Here is a 20,885-nt window from a genome sequence, read left to right on the forward strand (position 1 = left end):
TTTTTTTTTTTTTTTTTTTTTTTTTGGTACTGGGGATTGAACTCAGGCCCTTGTGCTTGCAAGGCAGGCCACCACCAAACTGCTGAGCTAAATCCCCGGCCCAGTGGTTTTTTGAATTTATTTTGTACTTCCTATTGTATCATTTTGTTTCAGACTGAATTTTGTGATGTACTCAACACAGTCTAGATTTTTTCTGTTTCGATTATATATAAGGTTAATTTTTAAAGCATATTTCTATGTTTGTGATTTTTCTTTAAACAAACTAGATCCTTAAAAATCTATTAACTTTTAATGGATAATATTCATAGAAATATGCCTGGGATATCTGAGAGGCAGCATAATGAGTGGGTTAAGGGCACAAAATCAAGAACCAGGTACCTGTGTTTGAGAGCTGGCTCGGCTGTCAGCTTCCTAAGCTCTAAACCTCCGACCACGCACTTCACTTTTGTGCGTCTCTGTTTTCTGAAAGGTAGGGAAATAGTAATGGCCTAACTGAGCTGTTGGGAAGATTAAATGACTTAATTCTGGTACAGTACTTAAAATAATGTCTGGCACATAGTGAACTCTAACACAAGGTGTGACCAAATTTTAAAAATTTCATTCTGGTAGAAGACATACTGCCACATTGCCCTTAATCCCCGCAACGTACTCTCCCTCCTCTGACTGCGACTTTGTCAGTGTCTTTACGAGGTGTGATCAAACGAATGGCAGATCCTAACACATCACAGTGCGCCCTCATCTGCCTTATTCACAGGATCTGGCACTGGGTGACTTCTGGCTCTTCCCCAAAATTAAGATAACCAGGAAAGGTAAACGTTTCAAATCTATTTAGGACATGGAGGCAGCCATGGCAGCGCAGTTAAAGGCATTCCTGAAAGAGGAGAAGTGTGCTGGAAATGAATAGAAGTATTTTGAGGGAGATTAACTGGCAATGTGTCTCGCTGTAATATGTTTGAACATTTTAAATGTTCACTGTAGTTTTTTATCACAACCCATGCCGTGCTTACTGTAATGATGATGGGAAAGGTGAAGAAATTGCAGGAAAGATAACTTACCAGTTGTGGCTCTACGCTGTCTTGCATTCATAGTCAGAAAACAGAGAGGGTAGTGTTTGCTTGCTTACTCAACAAGACTGGGAAAAGTAAATGAATACTAAAAACAGTTAACATTGTTATTATCTAGCTGTTTTAAAATTGTATCATTAATTTAGTATCCTAAATTTAGTTTTACAACTTAAAAGAATATAAAAATTCATTTCCTTTTTAAGAAATCCATTTCATCTGACCATTGAATGAACTGGGTGAGTTTTCCTTTTTCATGTGAGCTGAAAACCTCTATCCTTAAAGTGTTCATGTTTTTAAAACTATATATTAGTTCAGGAAATTTTTTCTGCTTATGTAGAAAACTAATGTATAGTAATACCTCTATTGGGAAAGTGTTGACTTTTTTAAATCTCTTGTTCCATCTTTCAATAATCTACTATTTATGATACTTTTTTCCATTAATATTCATGACTATGAGACAGAACCTCAATCTTTTGCTGTGAACTGTGCTATCCTAAGTTTAATTGTTCTAGTTAGTCTCTGATACGTGACCCTCAGTGGATTTCAAGTTTCTTTTAAATGCTATGGAATGATTGGTTAAAATAACTATATTGTGTTATGGGGATATTGTTTCATTTGCTTTGGTAGGGCAATATATTTATGTAGCTTTCTGGGGAGTATTTCATGTTTAATGAATAGCATAAATTCTTGGCATTTTCCAGATACTCACTAGGAGTGCTGGGAAGGCTTTATTTGTGGGGAGGGGAGACTAATCAGAATTTCCCCACTGCCGATTCAATTAACTTTCAAATATTCATTCATTATTTATCTTTTGTTGTTCCCTAAAAAAAATCTCACTATAAAAATCCAGAGTATATTTTGTTGGCCTGTATCATGGGAAAAACTTAGAGAACTTAAAACCACAAGCATAAATCAACTTTTAATGAAGAAGCTGTAGGTAAAGGTATCTTTTTTTTTTTTTAAAGGAATTTCATGCCTTTACTATTTAGCTAAAGAAAGAAAATATTTATATTCTCACAAGTCTGGCTGTGGGTAAAATATCTGTCTTTCTTTGACAGATTTATTGAGACTAGATTTAAAATAAGTATACCTATCAATAAATTAGCTTAGAAGCACTATAGTAGCTAAGAAGCAAGTATGTGTACATTGAATACTTCATTACTGTTCATTAAAAATCAAAGTTACTGCATTTCAAATCCAGAAAGGAAAGAGATTCTAATTTACTTCCCATATAAGCCTCTGGGTATTTTTCTTAGTTTTTTATGTACTTTTATTTGTCCTCTAATATTTTAGTATTTTTGAAACCCAATGCTTGTTAGACAATATTTTGAACTCTTAAGTTTTGAAGGCCTCATTACGAATGATGACTAAAAACAGTGATGCCATTTCTTTAAACACCCCAGTGCACTGCTTAAAATTATCTCTGGACAAAAATGGTGAGCCTTCCTGGCAATTCAGTTTTTATGTCAGCCATTTTAGATTAACACTTACATTTGTTTAAAGTGCCATAACAATGATTTGGAATCCTTAACTAGACTCCTTTATTGTACAATGTGAGCAGTATTTGAGACATAAGTATGTACTGAGTTTTGTTAGGGAAATTTAAGAATAAATATAAAATTCCTTCCATTTTGTTCACTAGAAAGGTACTGCCTTACTAAATGTAAGGTGGAACATTCTAGAAATAATACTATATTCACTACATCAACATACTAAAGAAATCATGATAGCTCAACAGAATCACATAAAATATGTGCTAATATTAAAAATTTATTTATGATTTACATAGCAACAATAAAACAAGTCTGAATTAGAAATGAGCCTCCTTAATCTGATAAAGGTATCAATAGCAAACATCATGCTAAATATTAAAGAGTCATAAGCTTTCCCTCGAAGAACAAGAGTGAGATAAAAATGGCTGCTATTCCATCTATTAGCTGCTATTTATCATGGAATTGGAGGCCAGAGCAAGGAACAGAGTAAAAGAGCAGGGGGAAAATACTAATTTGAGGATTGGAAGGGAGCAAATAAAAACTCTTGTAGATAATATAATTATGCATGTAGGAGTTTTTCTTAGTAAAAATAAGTGATTATAGATAGTTTATTATGATGGAGTAAGGCCATATACAAAAGTCAATTAGGATAAAGTGAAAGTTTAAAAGATACCTTGTGTACTAGCCCTTAAAAATATCAAATAGGAATAAACCTAACAGATAAAGAATTCTAAATAGAAAACATCATTAAGAGAAATTCCAGAAAACCCGAACAAATTATGTATATTGGGTCTATTTCACAATCTCTACAGAGTGCATGTTTGCATGTGGCTCACAGCCTTATAATTATAGCAGGGTAACCAGAATCAACAAGTGATTGTGTACTAGGTAATAACATATGTAACTGCTCACTAATTCCATAGTTACCATTTTAGCTTTTTTCCGATCATTACTTTATAACAAACTGATTAGAATCTTTCTCTTACTAGTCTGTAACTATAGACAAACTGCAGGGAAGTTGTGTTAATATATCTACCGAAGATGGTTTTCTGAAAGCCAAGTATCTGTATACAGAATCATCATTTCTGTCTTCTGCTGCTGGCGATATTACATTAGGAAGTGTTCATGGTAAGTAAAATGACCTAATAATTTCAGACTTTCCACATAGTATAAATTTTAAGAGATGACTGTAGTTGAAGGAGCAGGAAATTGGCCTTCTAAATAATTAATTGAAGACTAGCCATGCTAAAAAATTAAAATGAAATGACTTGTAAACTAATTTAATTTTGACAATAGTTTGTGTCATGCTATATGAAGCTAGTCGTTATTCTGATTTTTTAATGCAAACTCTTATAATAGGAAGTGAAGAATGAGGAAATATATACAGGAGATGAAATAAAAGCAGTATTAAAGGTCGCTTTGGAGTAGTTGCTTGCATGTTAGGGTTAGAGAGCAAAAGGTTGAATTAATGAATCATTTCAGGGGAATCTAATTCTAATAACTGAGTGACACTAATTTTGGCTAAAATGCTTTCTGTGTGTTTGTATTGGCCCCGAGTCCTCTTGGCACCACCATTTTCAGTTGTTTTTCTTAAATGAAGGATCCTCTTGTGATTTCTAAAACGTGTGTGCAGATAAGCAATATGATATGCTGTGTGAGTTACTGAAAGAAAAGGAGAGGGCACAGTGGTGAGGTACTATGGCCAGGGATTGCTGGTGTTCAGGGCCGCTCAGCCTGCTGCCTACATTTCCGCGGAGCAGATAATTCAAATCTAGGTGTGTTTTCTGAAGTATATTCAGATAGAATAAAGAGTCACTTATCCTGGGAAGAATTATAGTATATGCATATCTGCTAAATACCTCTTGGGTCATATTCCAGGAAGTACAGCCTTGATCTTTTTCCATGTATGGCCCACTCATTTTACTTCTGCAATAAAGCTGAACGTGGGTATCGATGCACATTGACAGCCCCCCTCCCCGATTGTAGTGATGAACACAAATTACTAGGTGGCATTACAAAGCCTGGTCTCTTAGTCACTTTCCCATCACTGGGACAAAAATACCCAACACCCACAACTTACAGGAGGAGAGTCAGTCACATTTACCATTCTTTCAACACATTATGGACCACCCACTGTGTGCCAGATTTGCAGAGTTGAACAGGTGATGGTATCTGTCCTTAAAGGACACACAGCCTAGCAGAAGGCTTGAATGTCCTTCCTTTCTTATTTCCTCAGTCACTATTGCTCTATTGGAACCCTCATCTCAGGTCCACTGTCACCCTGCCTCACGCAGTGCCCTCTTAACTGTTCCTGAAGCTCCTTTTCCAGTACAAGCACAGCAGTGAGCAGGAGTAGGGGAGGAGACAGTTTGATCAGCTGCTCTAAAAAGACTTGCATGCTGTTCAGTTGTTTGCCCTTGTGCTAAAGGATGATGTGAACGTGCTAGCAAAGTCTGAAATTGGGGGTGAGATGGTGCAAAAGAACAGGCAAAGTTTTGGCTCTGCATGGTGGTAGGTAAGAACATTAGATCATGGCACGTGAAAGGAAGTCTGTTTCTGTAGCTACTGGGGTTAGTAAGGAAGGGCTTTTCTCCAAGGACCCTCCCAGGTGGGAACTCTTGAATAGTAATTCAGTGAGTTCTCTGTTCTCTGGTTATACCATGAAACACAAGTTAGGTATATTTAAACAAGCTGGCTCAGAATCTTAAAAGTTGTGTTATGGGAAAATGTCCTGCTACTTCTGAATGTCTGGCTTATAGAAAACCAACTTGGAGAATATACTCATTGTAAGTCCTGCTTGTTTAGGATTTATTTAATTTGGCTGTTTTTTCTTAATCGAGTCTTAAAGCGATTATTTTTTTTCCCAGATAAGAGTTGGAAAAATCCAACATATAGATGTTTTTACATGACTATAGCATCTTTTATCATAGATTTTAGTTAAGTACATGAATGTGGAGCCCTAGTGCCCGTAGGTGGGTGGTTGTTGGCAAGCAGACATGTCATGATTGCCTAAATTAGCAAGGCCCTTTCTCTAGTGGACAGTGGCTATTTATAGATGAGGAAAGCAAGGCTTAGAAATGTCTCATTGTTTACTCTCAACTACAAGCTGGTTATCAAAGTACAAAGGATTTGGTCCTGATTTCTTGACTGTAGGAGATGCTATTAAACAGCATTAAATCACACAGCCATGTTGAGCTTCCTGATTGCAACAGGAAATTCCAGCATCACTTTGAGGGCTTCCTGCTCTAGATGCCTTGCTTCAGCTGTGCTCTATATTGTTTTCTCCTTGAATTTCAGGGCCATTTATTAATGCCTTCTGCTTCATGACATCTGGCACAGAAGGCAGATGTTTCATAGAGTTTGGGCGCAGCCCCATGGTAGCATTCAGAGACTAGACTCCTTCCATAAAAGCAGTGCTCTTATCTTAAGTGTATGGCTTCTAAGGTTTCCATGAAAATAAGAAAGTGCACACAATCCCTTTCTTGTCTGTGTTTCGCTCATGACCAGATGCCCTGTATAAGCCCTCGGCACTAACAGCTTGGACGTCGGTTTGTCCTCAGCTCAGCTCCTTGGAGACATTCAGACACTCGGCTCCTTCCCTAAAGGTGATGTTGCCACCTTCAGCTTGTTGCTTCCAAGGCTTCTGTGAGAATCAGGGAGGACACAGGGGACCTGGCAAGATGTTTTAGAAACTACAGGTGCATACTCGACTTCAGCCTTAGAATGTTTTCAGGTGGCTTCATAGCTTCAGAGAGTGAGACACATGGTTAGTGTATTCTAGGGAAGGAGAGAAGCACATGTGTTAGTGGGCACTGGGAGTCTGTGTCATATCTTATATTCATAATTGCTTTGCTACAAATCTCTCAAATCTTTCTTTTGTGCCCTCTCCTGCCCTCCTTTCCTTCTTTCATTGCTTTCTCTTTTTCCAGTGCCGGGGATTGACCCAAAGCCTCATATGTACTTTTCCTTGGTCATCTTACACATTTTGAGTCTTAACTACTTTTGTCCCTTGATGATTCAAATCTTTACCTCTAGCCATGATTTCCAACTCATTCCTGCTTCTGCATGGCAGACACAGCCATTTGCACTTCCCAGGCATCACAGTGTTTCCAATTTCTGTTCCCTCCTTTTCTGGCCTCTCAACCTCATCCTCCTGTATTCCCATCTGCAGGTTTGCTGTCACTGTGTCCTAACACCTATGCTGTAAGTCTGAAAGTCACCTTAGGCTGGTTTTATCACTTGTCTGAATATTTCTTCTTTCTGCCCCGTGTTTTTCTTCGTGGGTTCTCCTCTTCTGCTTTAGCCCCGTCACCTCTTCCCTCAGCTCTAGCTGTGACTTTCCTCCAGTCCCGATTTCTTCACACCCCTCTTCCTAGCCAGCTAGTTTCTGAGAGATGCACATCATCGAATGTGTCATTCCTGTACTGAAACCCTTTGCTAGTGTCTCATTGACCTGCCTGCTTCCCTCTTCTGACCCCGTGCTGTGTTTTCCAGAATGATACAATCTCATCTCTTACATTTTCTATTCATATTGGTAACCGATTTTACACCTCTCAGTTCTTGATTGGAGCCTTTGATCATAGTGTTAATGCTGTTTATATTCTGCCTGAAATGCTTTTTTAAAAAAAACTCATTGACTTTTACTAATTTTTTGGTACACAGCTAAAGGATCCTCATCTTACCTCTGACTTTCCACTGACCTATACATTCTTGTCTAATTATAACGCAAGAGCAGGGATCATGTTTTGTCTCCATATTAGTATTTATCGTATGGTTTGCAGGTATCAAGTGACTTCCTTCCTGTCTCCTACACTAAGAAAAACAAAAAAAGGACTTATGTGTTAAGGATATTTGATCTCTCTGGATTTTGAGAGCATGTGTGCCCATGATCACAATTCTTTTGCTGAAAAAAAAAACACCAGTCTTTTTATCCTTAAATTGATCGCTTGTTTTTCCCCCTTACAATGCTAAATGAAGGGTTGCAATAAAAGAAAAACTATATATTTTCTCAAATATTGGAATGTGTGGAAGAGTTGTATAACTTGAGAGTAATGTCAGTGCACATAGTTATTACGGACATATGGTGGTGGCTTTATTGGAAAAAAGCTTTTGCTAAGGTCTACTTCTCTCAGTTGATTTCTTTGTTATTTTCAATGACTGGAGATGAAATAAGTAAAATCAAAATACAGGAAATGTTTGCTAATAATGTTAATTCGTGTATTTTAAAACATTCTACTTCACAAAGTGTTTGAGGCAAGAGTCCATTTTGTATAGTCTAATAATTTTAGAGTGTTTCTGTTTAGTTTTTCTAAATAATTTTGGTATAAATTGAAAATTTATTCTGTTCACATTTCAGCATTGACACGAATTTTTGACATGTTCTTTATAACTATATTTACAGATATTCCTTATTTTCATAGCTTTTTGTTCCATTATGTTTTTACTGTTGATGGAACTGTTAACATTCGAGAGGGCTTTTGCCTGGAACTCTAGGTCCCACTATAATATGAACTAGACCTCATTCCTTGTGGACCCTAAGTTTTGCTTTCTAGCTCTAAGAGTCATTATTTCCTTGAAACCTCATTACAAACATTAATGATTAGCTTTTTGCAAAAGCCCATATTTTCATTAAAATATTATAAATTTTACTGTATTCACTGAATGCAATATAAGACAATAAAGTTCTACTTCTTTGCAACTAGGTGACTGAAGTCACTAGCTAAGTGACTGTAAAACTATATCGTAGTTCTTTATTAATAGTTAAAATTAGAAATCTCATGGCTGTGTTCCATCTTTAAATATATGAAAGGTAGAAGCAGTACAGAGAATTAGAGGTATGGAGTAGCCACTGACCCAGTCTTGACTGATTTCTTTGATGTATGCAGTCCCTAGGCCTGAATGCACTCTGTGGTTCTACCAAAGTTTGTTCTTTACTCACTTTTTCAAACTTTTTTATTTATAAAAAAAATAGCGTTTACCACATCCTGGGCACTTGCTAGGCTCTCCAGATATGAAACTAAATAAGAAAGATGACTTCTGTCCTCATAGGCTTTCTAGTGTTCTCGCCTACTTGATCTACACGATTAAGAGTAGTGTATAGAACTCTGCCTTTTTAACCACTGCTGGTGTGATTCTTTTTCCCCGAGTCTTTCCCTCTTAGAATGTGCATGTTTTACCCATGTTTCACATCCAAGCTCAGATGATACTTTCTCCTTTCTCCCTGTCCTCGCCAGGTAATTTTCATCTCTTTCCTCTGAATAGCTCTGGCACCTCATTCATGCTGTTTACTTAGGATGTGAACGTATAATAATAATAATTATATAATAATAATTATTACGTTTCAAATGCCCCTGAAGATTTTGGATGGCTAATCTGTCTCATGGCCCCTTAATGGTTTGTGTCTCATGTATTAGTCTATTTTTTGTTGCTATAACAAAACGCCTGAGTTGGGGTACATTGTAAGTGAAGAGGTTTATTTTCCTCCAGATTCTGATGGCTGGAGGTTCCAAACAGCATGGTGCTGGTGCTTTGGTGAGGGCTACTTAGCTGTGTCACAACATGCAGAGAACTGGAAAGAGAAAAGGCTACATGCAAAGGAGCCCAAGCATGGGGATGTCGCTTTATAATGATGGTCTCTTTTCACTTTCTACTGTCACTGTCCTGTCTACAATGGCCATGTGTTTGCTGATAGAGTTCTCTCCAAAACTATGTCAGGCTCCTGTGAATTGCATTGGTATTTATTGCACTAGACAAAAACCAGGCCTAAAACTTTCCAAAAACATGGGTTTCTGCAGAGATGTGAGGTATAGCAAGGCCAAGCTTCCCAGGGGGCACATTTGGTCGAGCTCATTTGTAAGGTACAGCCTTAATCTTTTCAAAGACTTTCTTGTGTAACTGATCGATATTATGGATAGCACCTTCCTGGGGTCTTAACAAAAGGCTTTACAGTTACATGGAGCCTCATTTGAGGCCATGTTCTCATAGCATCATGGTTTCAGATTTTGTTTGGAGAACATTCTTAACTTTAGCATCTGTTACCATCTTGAGAGACTGAATGGCTTTGAAGCCCAGGCCCTTTTTTCTTTAGCAATCATTCCTTTGCTGTTAGTCATTCTCTCTCTCTCTCTCTCTCTCTCTCTCTCTCTCTCTCTCTCTCTCTCTATCTCTATCTATTCTTGCATTTTATCTTATGCAGCATGGAAAACAAACCTACAACACTTGGACTTTGCTTGGAAATATTCTGGTATTGTTCTGTGCATAAGGCATATTTCCTATTTTCCACATTACTGAAGTGGATAGTGTTGCACGGTTTCTGCTTCTACTTAACAAGGATTTTTTTTTCCTCCAGTTTTCAAGAACATTTTCCTCACTTCTTTTGAATCCTCATGGGAAGCTTGCTGAAACTCCAGTTTTCTACTAACTCAGTTCAGGGCGACTTGGGCTTTCTCAAGCAAGCTCTTCAAAAATCCTTCCAACTTCTGCCACTGCCAGGCTCTGACGCTAATCCCACATTTTTAGATAGTTATTATGACAGCACTCCATTCCAGGTTTCAACATTTGTACTAGCTATTTTGCCACAAATCGCTCCAGAACATAGCAGTCACAAACACAAACACTGTTTTAGTGAGTGGATCAGTAATTTGGGTGTGGCTCGGTGGGCCATCAGCCTCCAGGCCTCTGACAGAGCTGTCTTCAGGCAGCAGCCAGGGCTATAGGCTCATGTGAATGTTCAGTCACGGGGGAATCTCCTTCCCCTGTGGTGTGCACTCATGTGGCTGTTGGGTCCTTTCTGAGCCTTTTGGCCAGGCCTCCTGCCAGAAGGGCCTCTTCCATAGCGCAGTTGACAACATAGCAGCTGGCTTCAATAAGAACAGGAAAGGATTAAAATGGCAGAAGCCAGAGTCCTTTTGTAACCTAATTTTGGAAGTGACATCCCATCACTTTGTTCCAGTTTTCTTTGTTAAAAGCAAGTCACTAGAGGCCAGCCTACACATGAGGGAAGGGGGCAATACCAGGGCCTGAAGACCCAGGATCAGTGGGCACCATCTTGGAAGCTGCAGGATCTTTGGCTGCAATTCACATGTGATAGGGAAACTCTGTTTACTGGGTTTGAAAATTGTAAGCGAGTATATAGAACACATCAATGAAATAATATTTACTTAACACATTTAACAAGACCTTCACAGTCTTGGAACTTACTGAGACTTGAAAATCATTTTATGAGCTTCTCCATACAGACCATGTTTTTATTCCTACATAAAGGTACCCTTTGTTCATACACTCACATAAAGTGTACTGAAAAGTTAAGCCTTCAGAGTTTTCTAGTCAGACTCATCTGACTCTTGGGTAAATGAATCAAGTGCCTTGTTTGCTTTCTTCCAGGAATGGATACATATCAGTATCTATAAAATATATGAAATGAGATTATCCTAAATTAATTTGAAGCCGTTATTCCTTTTGGATGTAGTTTTGAAATTATATAGATATTATTACTCACATCTTTGCTTCAGTAACTGTGAGTTTCTGATTCCAGAGTGTTTATATATACAAACATAGATATGAAGAAAAGTGCTACTATTTTTGGTATTAGAGTAAGGGGGTGGGAAGAATGGTTGCAATATTCTATACTTGGGAAATATATTTTCATTGAAAGGCTTTGAAGTTTGTTTTTTTTTTTATATAGATATTATTACTCACATCTTTGCTTCAGTAACTGTGAGTTTCTGATTCCAGAGTGTTTATATATACAAACATAGATATGAAGAAAAGTGCTACTATTTTTGGTATTAGAGTAAGGGGGTGGGAAGAATGGTTGCAATATTCTATACTTGGGAAATATATTTTCATTGAAAGGCTTTGAAGTTTGTTTTTTTTTTCTGTTATACCTTCATGGATTCATTATTTTTACCCCAAACTACTTCAGCTCTTGGGCCAAAAGCTGCTTTAATCTAACAAACAGACAGGGAAACTGATCTGAAAAATAAAAGTAATTTTTTTTTCCAGTCACTACTTCAGTGTTACATGGCTCAAAACTTATCTTTGTTCTGATAAATACTTTCATGTTTAGGTTGGAAATGTGTAGTAAATAATGGGCTTTAGAGGTATCATTATTTTTCCTCCCTGTTTTCCAGGAAGAATGGTGGTTTGTTTTGTCATTATACCCTAAAAGTTTAGGTTTTTGGAATGGAAGAAGAATTTGCATAGATGCCTACTGCTAGTTATTTCAGAACTACAACTCTGGATTTGTGATGTTGAGAAAAACAGCCAACAAAAGTAGTAGTGTTAGCCAGTAACCTTGTAGGTATTGAACTACATCTTAGGATTTGGTGTAACAGTTCTTTTCAATTACCCCATGTATAAAACTTTCTTTTCTTTTTCTCTCTTTTCCAGGTGATATAATATTACAAAGTAAGACGGGTAACATCACAGTAGGTAATATGCTAGTGAGTAAATTTGGCCCTCTTCTGATAGTAGCTCTATTTGTGCTGCTTTATTAAAGTATACAGTTCAGCTGATGAAGCAAGCGAAATCCTGATGTGCAAGTCTGATACAGTTAGACCCAAACAATGAGTATGTCCACTCAAAATGACCTGTTGACCTGGTCTTAAAAATGGAACAAATTCCTTGAGTTCTTTCAAATATCAACATTAAGGCTTTAAAAAAGAGTTGCAAATTTTGTCACTGCATATGGGTCCCCAAACTGTTAATGTTTGAAGACAAACATGAGTATTCTAGCAAATGATTAGTCAACATGTGTTTACTAGTGCCTGTTAGAACTTTCAGGTTCTGGGGAAAATATTGTTCAACAAGATATAGGCTGTGCTCAGGGGCCTCGCCTTCTCTGAGTTCTGGGAAGTAAGACAGTAACATGTAGATAATAGAAGGTGACTTCAGATCGTGACAAGTGCAGTGAAGAAAGAGAAGAAGGTCAGAGATCAGAGATCGCCTAGGGAATGGAAAGTGCCTTCACTGAGACCAAGTGGAAGGGTCTGGGCAGGGACAGGGATCTAAGGCAGAATTATGGCAGAGGCTGGTCGGGTGCTGCGTATAGGGCTCCTGCATAGAGGAACAGCAAGTGCAGGCCTCAGCGATGGAGCGATGGTATCGTTTTCAAGCTGTGGAGGGAAGGCTTGTGGGGAAAGTGGTGGGAGATGAACTAAGTGAGACCTGAGCCTGGCACCCTGTTGACATGGCAGGAGTGGGGCCTTTGTTCCAAGGACAGCAGGGCTTTTATATCTTAAAAGAAAAACCTGTTATAATGTGACAGAAGGCCACAGAAATGAAAGCAGGCCACAGAAAAGCTTAATTTGTTTATCCATCCTGTTCATGGACACTTGGGGTGTTTCTAATTTTTGGCAGTTGTGAATAGAGCTTCTATAAACATTCTCATACAAGTCTTTTTATCTTTTTTGGATATCTATCCACATAAATTTATGGGTAAGTATCCAGGAATGGAAGTGGTTAGGAGGTAGGTGTACATCTAGTTTCATGACATGATAAGCCAACAGAGCTTTTCCTAAAGTTCCCTTTTACAGTCTTCTCACCAGTTTATGAGAATTCTAGGTGCTCTATATCCTTGCCAACATTTATCATCACCAGTCTTTTAAGATTCACCCATTCTGATGTGCATATAATAGTATATCTCATTTTAATTTATATTTCCCTAATGTGTAATGATGGCCTGCACTTTTGAGTATATTTGTTGGTCATTAATATATCTTTCTTTGTGAAGTTTTTGTTTGTATTTTTTATCCCTTTATTTTTCAGTTGAGTTATTTGTATTTTTACTTAGTTGCAGTGATTTTTTAAGTATGCTAAATGCAAGTTACTAATTTTTAATATTTTCACTTGTCTGTATTCTCTCTTCCTCCTTTTTATTTACTTTCTTTCTTTTTATTGTAGTAGTGGTGACTGAACCCAGAGGCACTTTACCACTAAGCTATATTGCCAGTCTTTTAAAAATTTCTTTCATTGTGAAATAAGATCTCACTAAGTTGACCAGGCTAGCCTTAAAATTGATCCTCTTGCCATAATCTCCTGAATGGCTGGGATTATAAGCATGCACCACCCTGCTTAGCTGCCTGTTCATTTTCTTAATGGAGTATTTTGATGAGAAGATTTTAATTTTGATGAAGTCTAATTTGCCCATTATTTTTACAGGTCTTAAGAAATTTTGTAACGCCCTTCATTCATGAAGATGGTCTTCTGTTTTCCTCTAGTAGCTTTAAAATTTTTGCTCTTACTTTTGATCCATTTCTAATTTTTGTGCTTGAGTTAGGAGTCAAGATTTTTTTCCATATGGATAGCAGGTTGTTACATCAGCATTTGTTGGAAAAACTGCTTTTCTCAGGATCATTTTCTAAAATCACAGAACTATATAAGTATCAGTCTATTATTGATCTCTTGTTCCTATTCACTGATTTATTTGTTGAGCCACAGTATCTTGATTACTAAGACTTATCATACTAAGTGTCTAAATCAGGTTCTTGAAATCTTCCGAATTTGTTCTTTTAATATTGATTTGGCTACTGTAAGCCCTGTGGTTTTCTATCAGAAAATCCATTTGAGATTGTTTTTAGGTTAGCACTGAGTCACTGAATCACTAGATAAGTTTGGAGAGAACTCACCCTCAGCAGCACTGAGTCTTCTGTTCATGAAAATAGCATAACTCTCCATTTATTTAGATCTTCTGTAATTTCTCTCAGCATTGTTTTGTAACTTTCAGTCTAGCGGTCTGGCACATCATTTATTAAGTTTATTCATAGAATTTTGAAAAGTTTCATTTCTAATTGCTAATAATATGTGAAAATACAACTTTAAAAATGCAGACCTTGTGTCTTGGATCTCACTAATTATCTGGTTTCTTGTGACAGTGCTTTTAGAATCTAGAATCCTTTTCTGTATAAACAGTCATTTTGTATATAATGGAGTACTAGTTTGCTATAAAGGATAAATTTTAGTCATTCATAGGAAAATAGATGCACCTTGAAACCATAATCTTAAGTGAAATAAATCATACAGACAAGCTTAAATATTACAAGGTTATTTGTTATATGAAAAACCCAAAGCATAAATAATTAAAGAGTAAAATACAAAATAGCTAATAAGAAACAAGGAGATAGATCTTTTGAAAATGGGAAGGGGACCAAGAGATGGAGGGAGGGGTGGGGAAGGAAATGAAAAAATTTAAGATATGTTATGTACATATACCAGTCCCCAACATGAATGTAGTCATTATGTACTGCAAATGTATACTAATAAAAATTCAAAAAAAATTCTTCCTTATCAAATGCTTATATCTCATACATAGAATGTGTCCTTCTTCTTCTTGCAATTAGCATAACTTTGAAAGTGTATGAATAGGGCTGCAGAAATCAAGAAATATCTTTTGTGTTGCCTTTTATATTTTGAAAATTGAGGGAAAATTATAAAAATAACTGAACATGCTTCAATTTTGAGGGTTCTATTTTAGCTAAAGGAAAATAGCAAAGTTTGGAACGTTAGCCATTTGAACATTGTTATTTTTCTTCTGTTAACAAAATATATATTATAAATGTCTGGGTTTATTGGATCTATGTAGTGTTAGGCTGGTGACTGACATCAGTATTTTCCTTTCATATATGTAATTTTGCAGGAAAACTCATATAATTTGTCAGACCAACAAGATCTTTGCCCTGAATTGTAATGATAGACACTTTGGCATGGGAATCTACTCATTGCTTCCAATGTCTGAACTAACAGATTCTCTTTACTTGCATATTTCCCTGAAGGCTGTCTCTAAGATCTGTAGAATTTTTCTACTCTGTGAATCTCCAAAAAAATGAAAATCTGTGCACGAAGCCTTAATTTTACTTTTGATAATTAATTTTAGTTCTAATAACAAGAAAATGAGGGTTTATTGTGCTGCATATCACTTCTGGTTTCTCTTTTCCCAAGCATGTCCTGAGATTTAATTTTTTTTTAACAAGCCCCAGCCATTATCAGAGCTTGACCGATAACATAAAATATAATTAAAATATAATTACTTTGTGGCTTAGGATTCAGTTGGTGTTTATTTCCCAGGAGGGAGGGAGGTGAAAATATTTATGAGCTACATAAAAATCTTGTGTGTACCCCCGCCTCCGCCCCAAGAGAGTAAGAAAAACCAAACTAATGTTTCACATATTTTACTTTGTTCAACCTGGGATAATATATACATTATGCAGTCCATTTTTATTTAACCATATAATGTGCTTTTACTTGGCTTCTCTTTGGATGTAGTAAGAGGTTCTAAAAGGAGTTTCTGTTGGCACCTAAAGAACAAAATATCCACTTTTTCTGGCTACTTTATGTCATATATCTAGCAGCCTCATTCCCAACCTCATTGCTTACTTTTGACACAGAAAACTACATAAGTTAGACCTATTTGGTATAGATAGGAAACAAATTATTATACATGTTCTTGGTGCTAGATTTTGAACAGTTTATTCCAAAGTCTGTTTTTGTTTGGAATCACTTAAATGTTTCTAAAGAAGAACATTGGCTCTCTGTAGATAAAGATTGTATTTCTGTATTAAAATCTATCACTTCTTGGCACAGTTTTCACCACTCTCCTTACTTTGCCTCTTCTGTGAAGTCACTCCTGATAAAAGGCACTCCAGAGGGTGCTGGAGGCGGGCCCCGGTAGTGGAGCAATTGCCAAGTGTGTGCATGGCCTTTGGTTAAATCTTAGCACTGCCTTCCCAAAGAGCTTTTACATGGATTTCTCTAAAAAGAACGTTCTCTGACCTTGTTAGGACAGAGAATAAAACATTAAGTGCAAGGTTCAGTTGTCAAGGAAGAAGGAGAAGCCACTGAGCACTGATTCTTCAGTGTTCTTTTCTTCCTTCTCTCTGACTCCATCTGTGTCTCCTTGAGTTAAATGTTGGGGTGAGTCATTTAATAACACGGGGTTTGAGTGTCAGATCAGGGCGGCCATAATTATCAGGACTATCTTATTACTTATTACTTACTTAAAGGTACCTACCTAGTCCCTTGAAGGTACTTGGAAAGCAACAACAGATAAAAACAAGCTCCAGTCTTCCAAGGGTTCTTCCCCTCACCCCTTTCTGTTACCCTAGGAAGTGCGCCTTATGTGGAGTCATCAGTATGACAGTAAACAGAATACACCAGTGACATCCAGTGGTCTTGGTTGTCCAGGGTCTATTGCTTACATACTGTCTTACTGATTTGGTTTTAGAGTTAATGTTTAGAGATAAATTATTCAGATTATGGTAGATAAAGATTTTCTTACTAGGTGTCTAGGTGTAGATTTCTACATTTCTGACACTGTTTACATTTTAATGAGAATGGTGGCATTATTACAAGGAAAATAAGAAACTTTGTAAGATTCTTAGCTTTGTATTCTATATTTGTTTTTTCTTTTTTTTCTTTCTGGTACTGGAGATCGAACTTAGGACCTTGTGCTTGCCAGGCAGGCACAGCATCTTAGCTTTGTATTCTAATGTCAAAGCAGAACCTTTTATTTCAAGTTTATAATTTTACTTACCGTTTTTCTTTCCTCCCAGATTCGTCTGCAGGATGTCTAAAAGCCTCTACTCATCAGGGTGCCATAGATGTTTATGTCAACCAGCTGGGGAAAGTGGAGTTGAAATCTCACAAAGGTTAGCCCCCGGGACACTGCATTTTTCATGTGGTATAAGGAAGGTTGTATGTAAAGCCAAGGAAACAGATGGTCAGATTACCTGTGCTAATATATGGGCTTAAAGAAACTTTCTTCTGTTAGACCCTGATTTAAAGGCTGGTCTTCCAGCTCCTAGATCCATAATCCTTAAAACATTTGGGGCAGATGGCCACGAAGGCTATCTTTCTCTTTGTATGCAAACAAAAGTGTTACATTACTTTGACTACCTGTTATTGTAGAATGTTTAATGTTAGTGTGTGGGTCTTTCTATTTAGTCTTATGCCTGACACAGAATATTCTTTGGAAGGAAAATGCTCCCATCATTGGAAGCTTTCCTGCCATCCTAAAGAGGACCTCCTCGGGGTGTCACTGCAGAGTAATAATTTCAAAGTGTGATCCTGAAATAAAAGTATCACTAGGAAGACTTTGTCTCTTGGAGAATCAACTTATGATATGTCTCACTATATAATTTAATTCTTCATACAAATAATTTATTCTAAGAGCACAAGTAAGGGCCGGGGATTTAGCTCAGTGGTTCTGGCGCCTGCTTTGTAAGCATAAGGACCTGAGTTGGATCCCCGGTACCAAAAAAGAAAAACAAACAAAAACAAAAATCTAAGAGTATAAATCTTTTACTGAAAATAGTATGCTTTTTTATTCATATGAAAGTGAACTCTGAGCTTACATGTGCCAGTATGCACCCACACATGCATGGCAACGTGGGTCAGGGAGATTGGCCAGAGGAGCTGAATCAGCTTGGGTGCAGAAAGCTAAGAACGGTAGGTCTGTATTTAAAAATTTAAAAATAGAAATTTTAAAAATAAAGTTTTAAAGCTCTTGCATATTGGCCAGAATAGGGACATATGTAGAAGACAGTGGGAATTTCCTTGCAGAGCCAGGATGTTGCTGCTATTAACAAGTTCTCACCCATCTTCACTAAGTAGCTCTTCATCCAGCTAGGTTCTCGTCATTGTGTCAAAGTAGAACTATAAAACACTGAAGTCTGGAACTGAAGTTATTGATATTATCATGTTCTCATTAAACTAAGAGCTTCAGTGTACTGTCAGGTATTGTCTATATCATATAAATCATGTAATTGCACTCTTTAATGAAGATCTGGGAGTGGGGGGGCATTAACTAGTAGCAGTATAAAATTTTTGAATATGCAGCTCTTATATGAAAGTTATTTCTTTTTTTTTGTGTTGTGGGCAAATAAGCAAAACAAAGCAAACAAAAACTTTAAAATTTTTGAAAATTGGGGCTGGGGATTTACCTCAGCGGTTCGGTGGCCTGCCTTGCAAGCACAAGGATCCGAGTTCAGTCCCCGGTACCAAAAAACAAAACAACAAAAAATTTTTGAAAATTATTACTCTTCATCTACTTAAAATATTTTTGCACTCTAGTCAGAATGTTGTTCCAGCAACTACTGAAACAACAGATGATGTTACAAAATTTGATTAGTATTACACTTTTGTGTTTTCTCCTGTAAGCAAAAGCTTACAGATAATGGGAAGCAAAGATTTCTGTCTTAGCTCCCATTTCCAAGTTCTCATTATACTTGGGAACAGTAACTTTTTAGAGTGAGTAATAGAAAGCTACTCTGGATTCTGTTTCTTAATGGTTATAAAGACTTCTGGAGTCCATTCTAGTTCTGCCACTGTGTCGCTGCAGGATTGAGAGCCAGTCACTGGAGTCTCTTAGGTCTTTGTCATTTTGCCATGTGGGAAAAAATTACACCCGATTTCTCTCCTTGCAAAAATGCATATGGCAAGCTTATTCATTCAGAAAGGCTGTTTTGGGCCTTGGGAGTCAGCTCAAAGTATCAACTTTCCCACTGATCATGTCCTCAGGGAAATCACTAATCTTCCTATTAGTAGCCCACAGTAAGTATTACTTCGTTTTTGCATTTTTAAGAGGGTAGTATTGGTGTCAGGGATAATGCAGAAGTTTATGAGGTTGAGAACAGGTTCATGACGTAATGAGAGCATATTTTTCTGGGATATTAGGAAAGCTTTTAGGGCATGAGAAGTCATTCACAAACAGCGCCAGAGGTATGATAATGGTGGCTTTTGTTTTTAAAGATGTGGAGAGAGATGAACTATTTGCATGGCTTAACATTTTTAAAGATCTCACAGATTTAAGATCATGTTATTCATGTAAGAACAGAAAAGCGGTACATAAAATTATATACAGATATATTTAGAGACATAAAACCCTAGGGAAAAAAATTAAAATCCTTGTTTTCTCCTTTTAAAAGCATTTTTATGAGAAAATATTTATTTTCTATTCATCTTGAAATTTTCCATGGTTGTTTTGTTTTTTCCTAAAGCCCTTATATCTGTTGTTAGGGGGAATCTTCTACAAGTGTTTATATTTGAACCCTAGGAAGCAATCCATTTTTAAATAAACTGTATACAGTCAAGTGCTTTGTTCCTTACATTTTCTGAGGAGTAAATATGAGAGTTAAGTCCTACCCTAATCTTTCCGCTTCAACTTGGGAGGAATGAGAAGATATAAAACTTCTTAAGGCAATTTAAACTGCGTTAAGCAAATTAAAAGGAAAACTATCTCAAAGGAATCTACAACATTCACTGGATGTCACCTTGACTGTCTTTGATGGGGTTAATGTTTTGTGGCAGTGGATTATAATACAAATCCCACAAAGTTGATATGGGGATTAAGTGTTAACTTAATCAATGTTGAATTAAAAGTAAGACCTATCTATATACTACATATGTAGGAAACTACTTCCCTTTCTGGTGTGGAGGAGTGGGGTGAGGACATGGGACATATGCAGAAGAGCTGTGGTTCTGTGTCCCACGGCCCGTACTGACAGAAGTTACTGTGGATGCCCCTTCCAAGTAGGAAAGTGGCCACCCGGGAGTAAGGGCAAGGCACTGCTGTCTGAGTAACTACCTATGCTGAGGAGTAAAAACAGTGGACCAGGAGCAGTGCTACCCTTTTCAGTCAAATTTGACATAGACCCTGGTACTTTGGTTTCTTTGCACTAATAACCCCTCTTTTACATTTATTACAGGCTCTGTAACAGTCAAAGTGCCATCTTCTCTTCAAGCATACTTACAGTTATCAGGGAAGGAGGTTGATGTGAGCCCGGAAGTCCACATTCAGGAATTGGCTAAAGTGTGTGAACGTGTGGGAGTAACACTTACTGGTAAGGGGGCTGTGGTTTTGCCTTGTGATGAATAGCTATTGTCACACGTAAGTGGAAATGTCTACAGTCAGCAGCAGTATTAGTCATTTCATTCTTCTCCATTGTCACTTTCTAGTGTCTGACAGGATTTTCTTCCACTTGCTTATCAGTAACATAATGCAGATATTTTGCTTGAAAAGACCTCATTAAATTATTGAGGAACACTCATTTCTGTCCTTGGATAAAATTAATTTAAAACCTATTCTGGAACTGCTGCTTTCTAAGTCTTGACCTTAAAAACCAGCTGAAAAACTGCTATATACATTCAATGCAATGCCAATTGAAATTCCAACACTATATTTCACAGAACTAGAAAAAAGAATTCAAAAATTCATTTGGAACCACAAGAGACCTAGAATAGCAAAAGCCATTATAGGCAACAGTCACATGGCACCAGGTGTAACAATTCCCAATTTGAAACTATACTACAAAGCCACTGTGATAAAAACAGCATG

At 37.1% G+C, this 20,885-nt stretch overlaps 3 protein-coding genes across 4 annotated transcripts in view; 1 reads left to right on the forward strand and 2 right to left on the reverse strand.

The window, feature by feature from the left end:
• Ccdc146 (coiled-coil domain containing 146) overlaps positions 1 to 20,885 on the reverse strand; it is a 166,510-nt gene that overhangs the window by 128,023 nt on the left and 17,602 nt on the right. The window lies entirely within an intron of this gene.
• Fbxl13 (F-box and leucine rich repeat protein 13) overlaps positions 1 to 20,885 on the reverse strand; it is a 273,523-nt gene that overhangs the window by 35,325 nt on the left and 217,313 nt on the right. Inside the window, exon 22 of one of the 2 annotated variants that reach the window (XM_033756578.1) lies at positions 3,684 to 6,334. The exons of the other annotated variant lie outside the window; for it this stretch is intronic. The gene's annotated coding sequence lies outside the window, so the exon portion shown is untranslated. Of the gene's footprint in view, positions 1 to 3,683; positions 6,335 to 20,885 lie in introns of those variants that run through there. 2 annotated transcript variants of the gene reach the window in all.
• The window catches only part of Fam185a (family with sequence similarity 185 member A), a gene marked incomplete at its 5' end in the record, with an annotated part of 45,526 nt that overhangs the window by 9,145 nt on the left and 15,496 nt on the right, over positions 1 to 20,885 (forward strand). Inside the window, 4 exons of the mRNA XM_010637201.3 lie at positions 3,547 to 3,685; positions 11,948 to 11,989; positions 17,104 to 17,199; positions 20,257 to 20,391. Of these exons, the coding sequence (XP_010635503.1) occupies positions 3,547 to 3,685; positions 11,948 to 11,989; positions 17,104 to 17,199; positions 20,257 to 20,391 (412 nt within the window). The remainder of the gene's footprint in view (positions 1 to 3,546; positions 3,686 to 11,947; positions 11,990 to 17,103; positions 17,200 to 20,256; positions 20,392 to 20,885) is intronic.

The sequence above is a fragment of the Fukomys damarensis genome, unplaced genomic scaffold (assembly GCF_012274545.1).
Source record: "Fukomys damarensis isolate Sample0158 unplaced genomic scaffold, DMR_v1.0_HiC HiC_scaffold_4, whole genome shotgun sequence".
Lineage (NCBI taxonomy): Eukaryota > Metazoa > Chordata > Mammalia > Rodentia > Bathyergidae > Fukomys > Fukomys damarensis.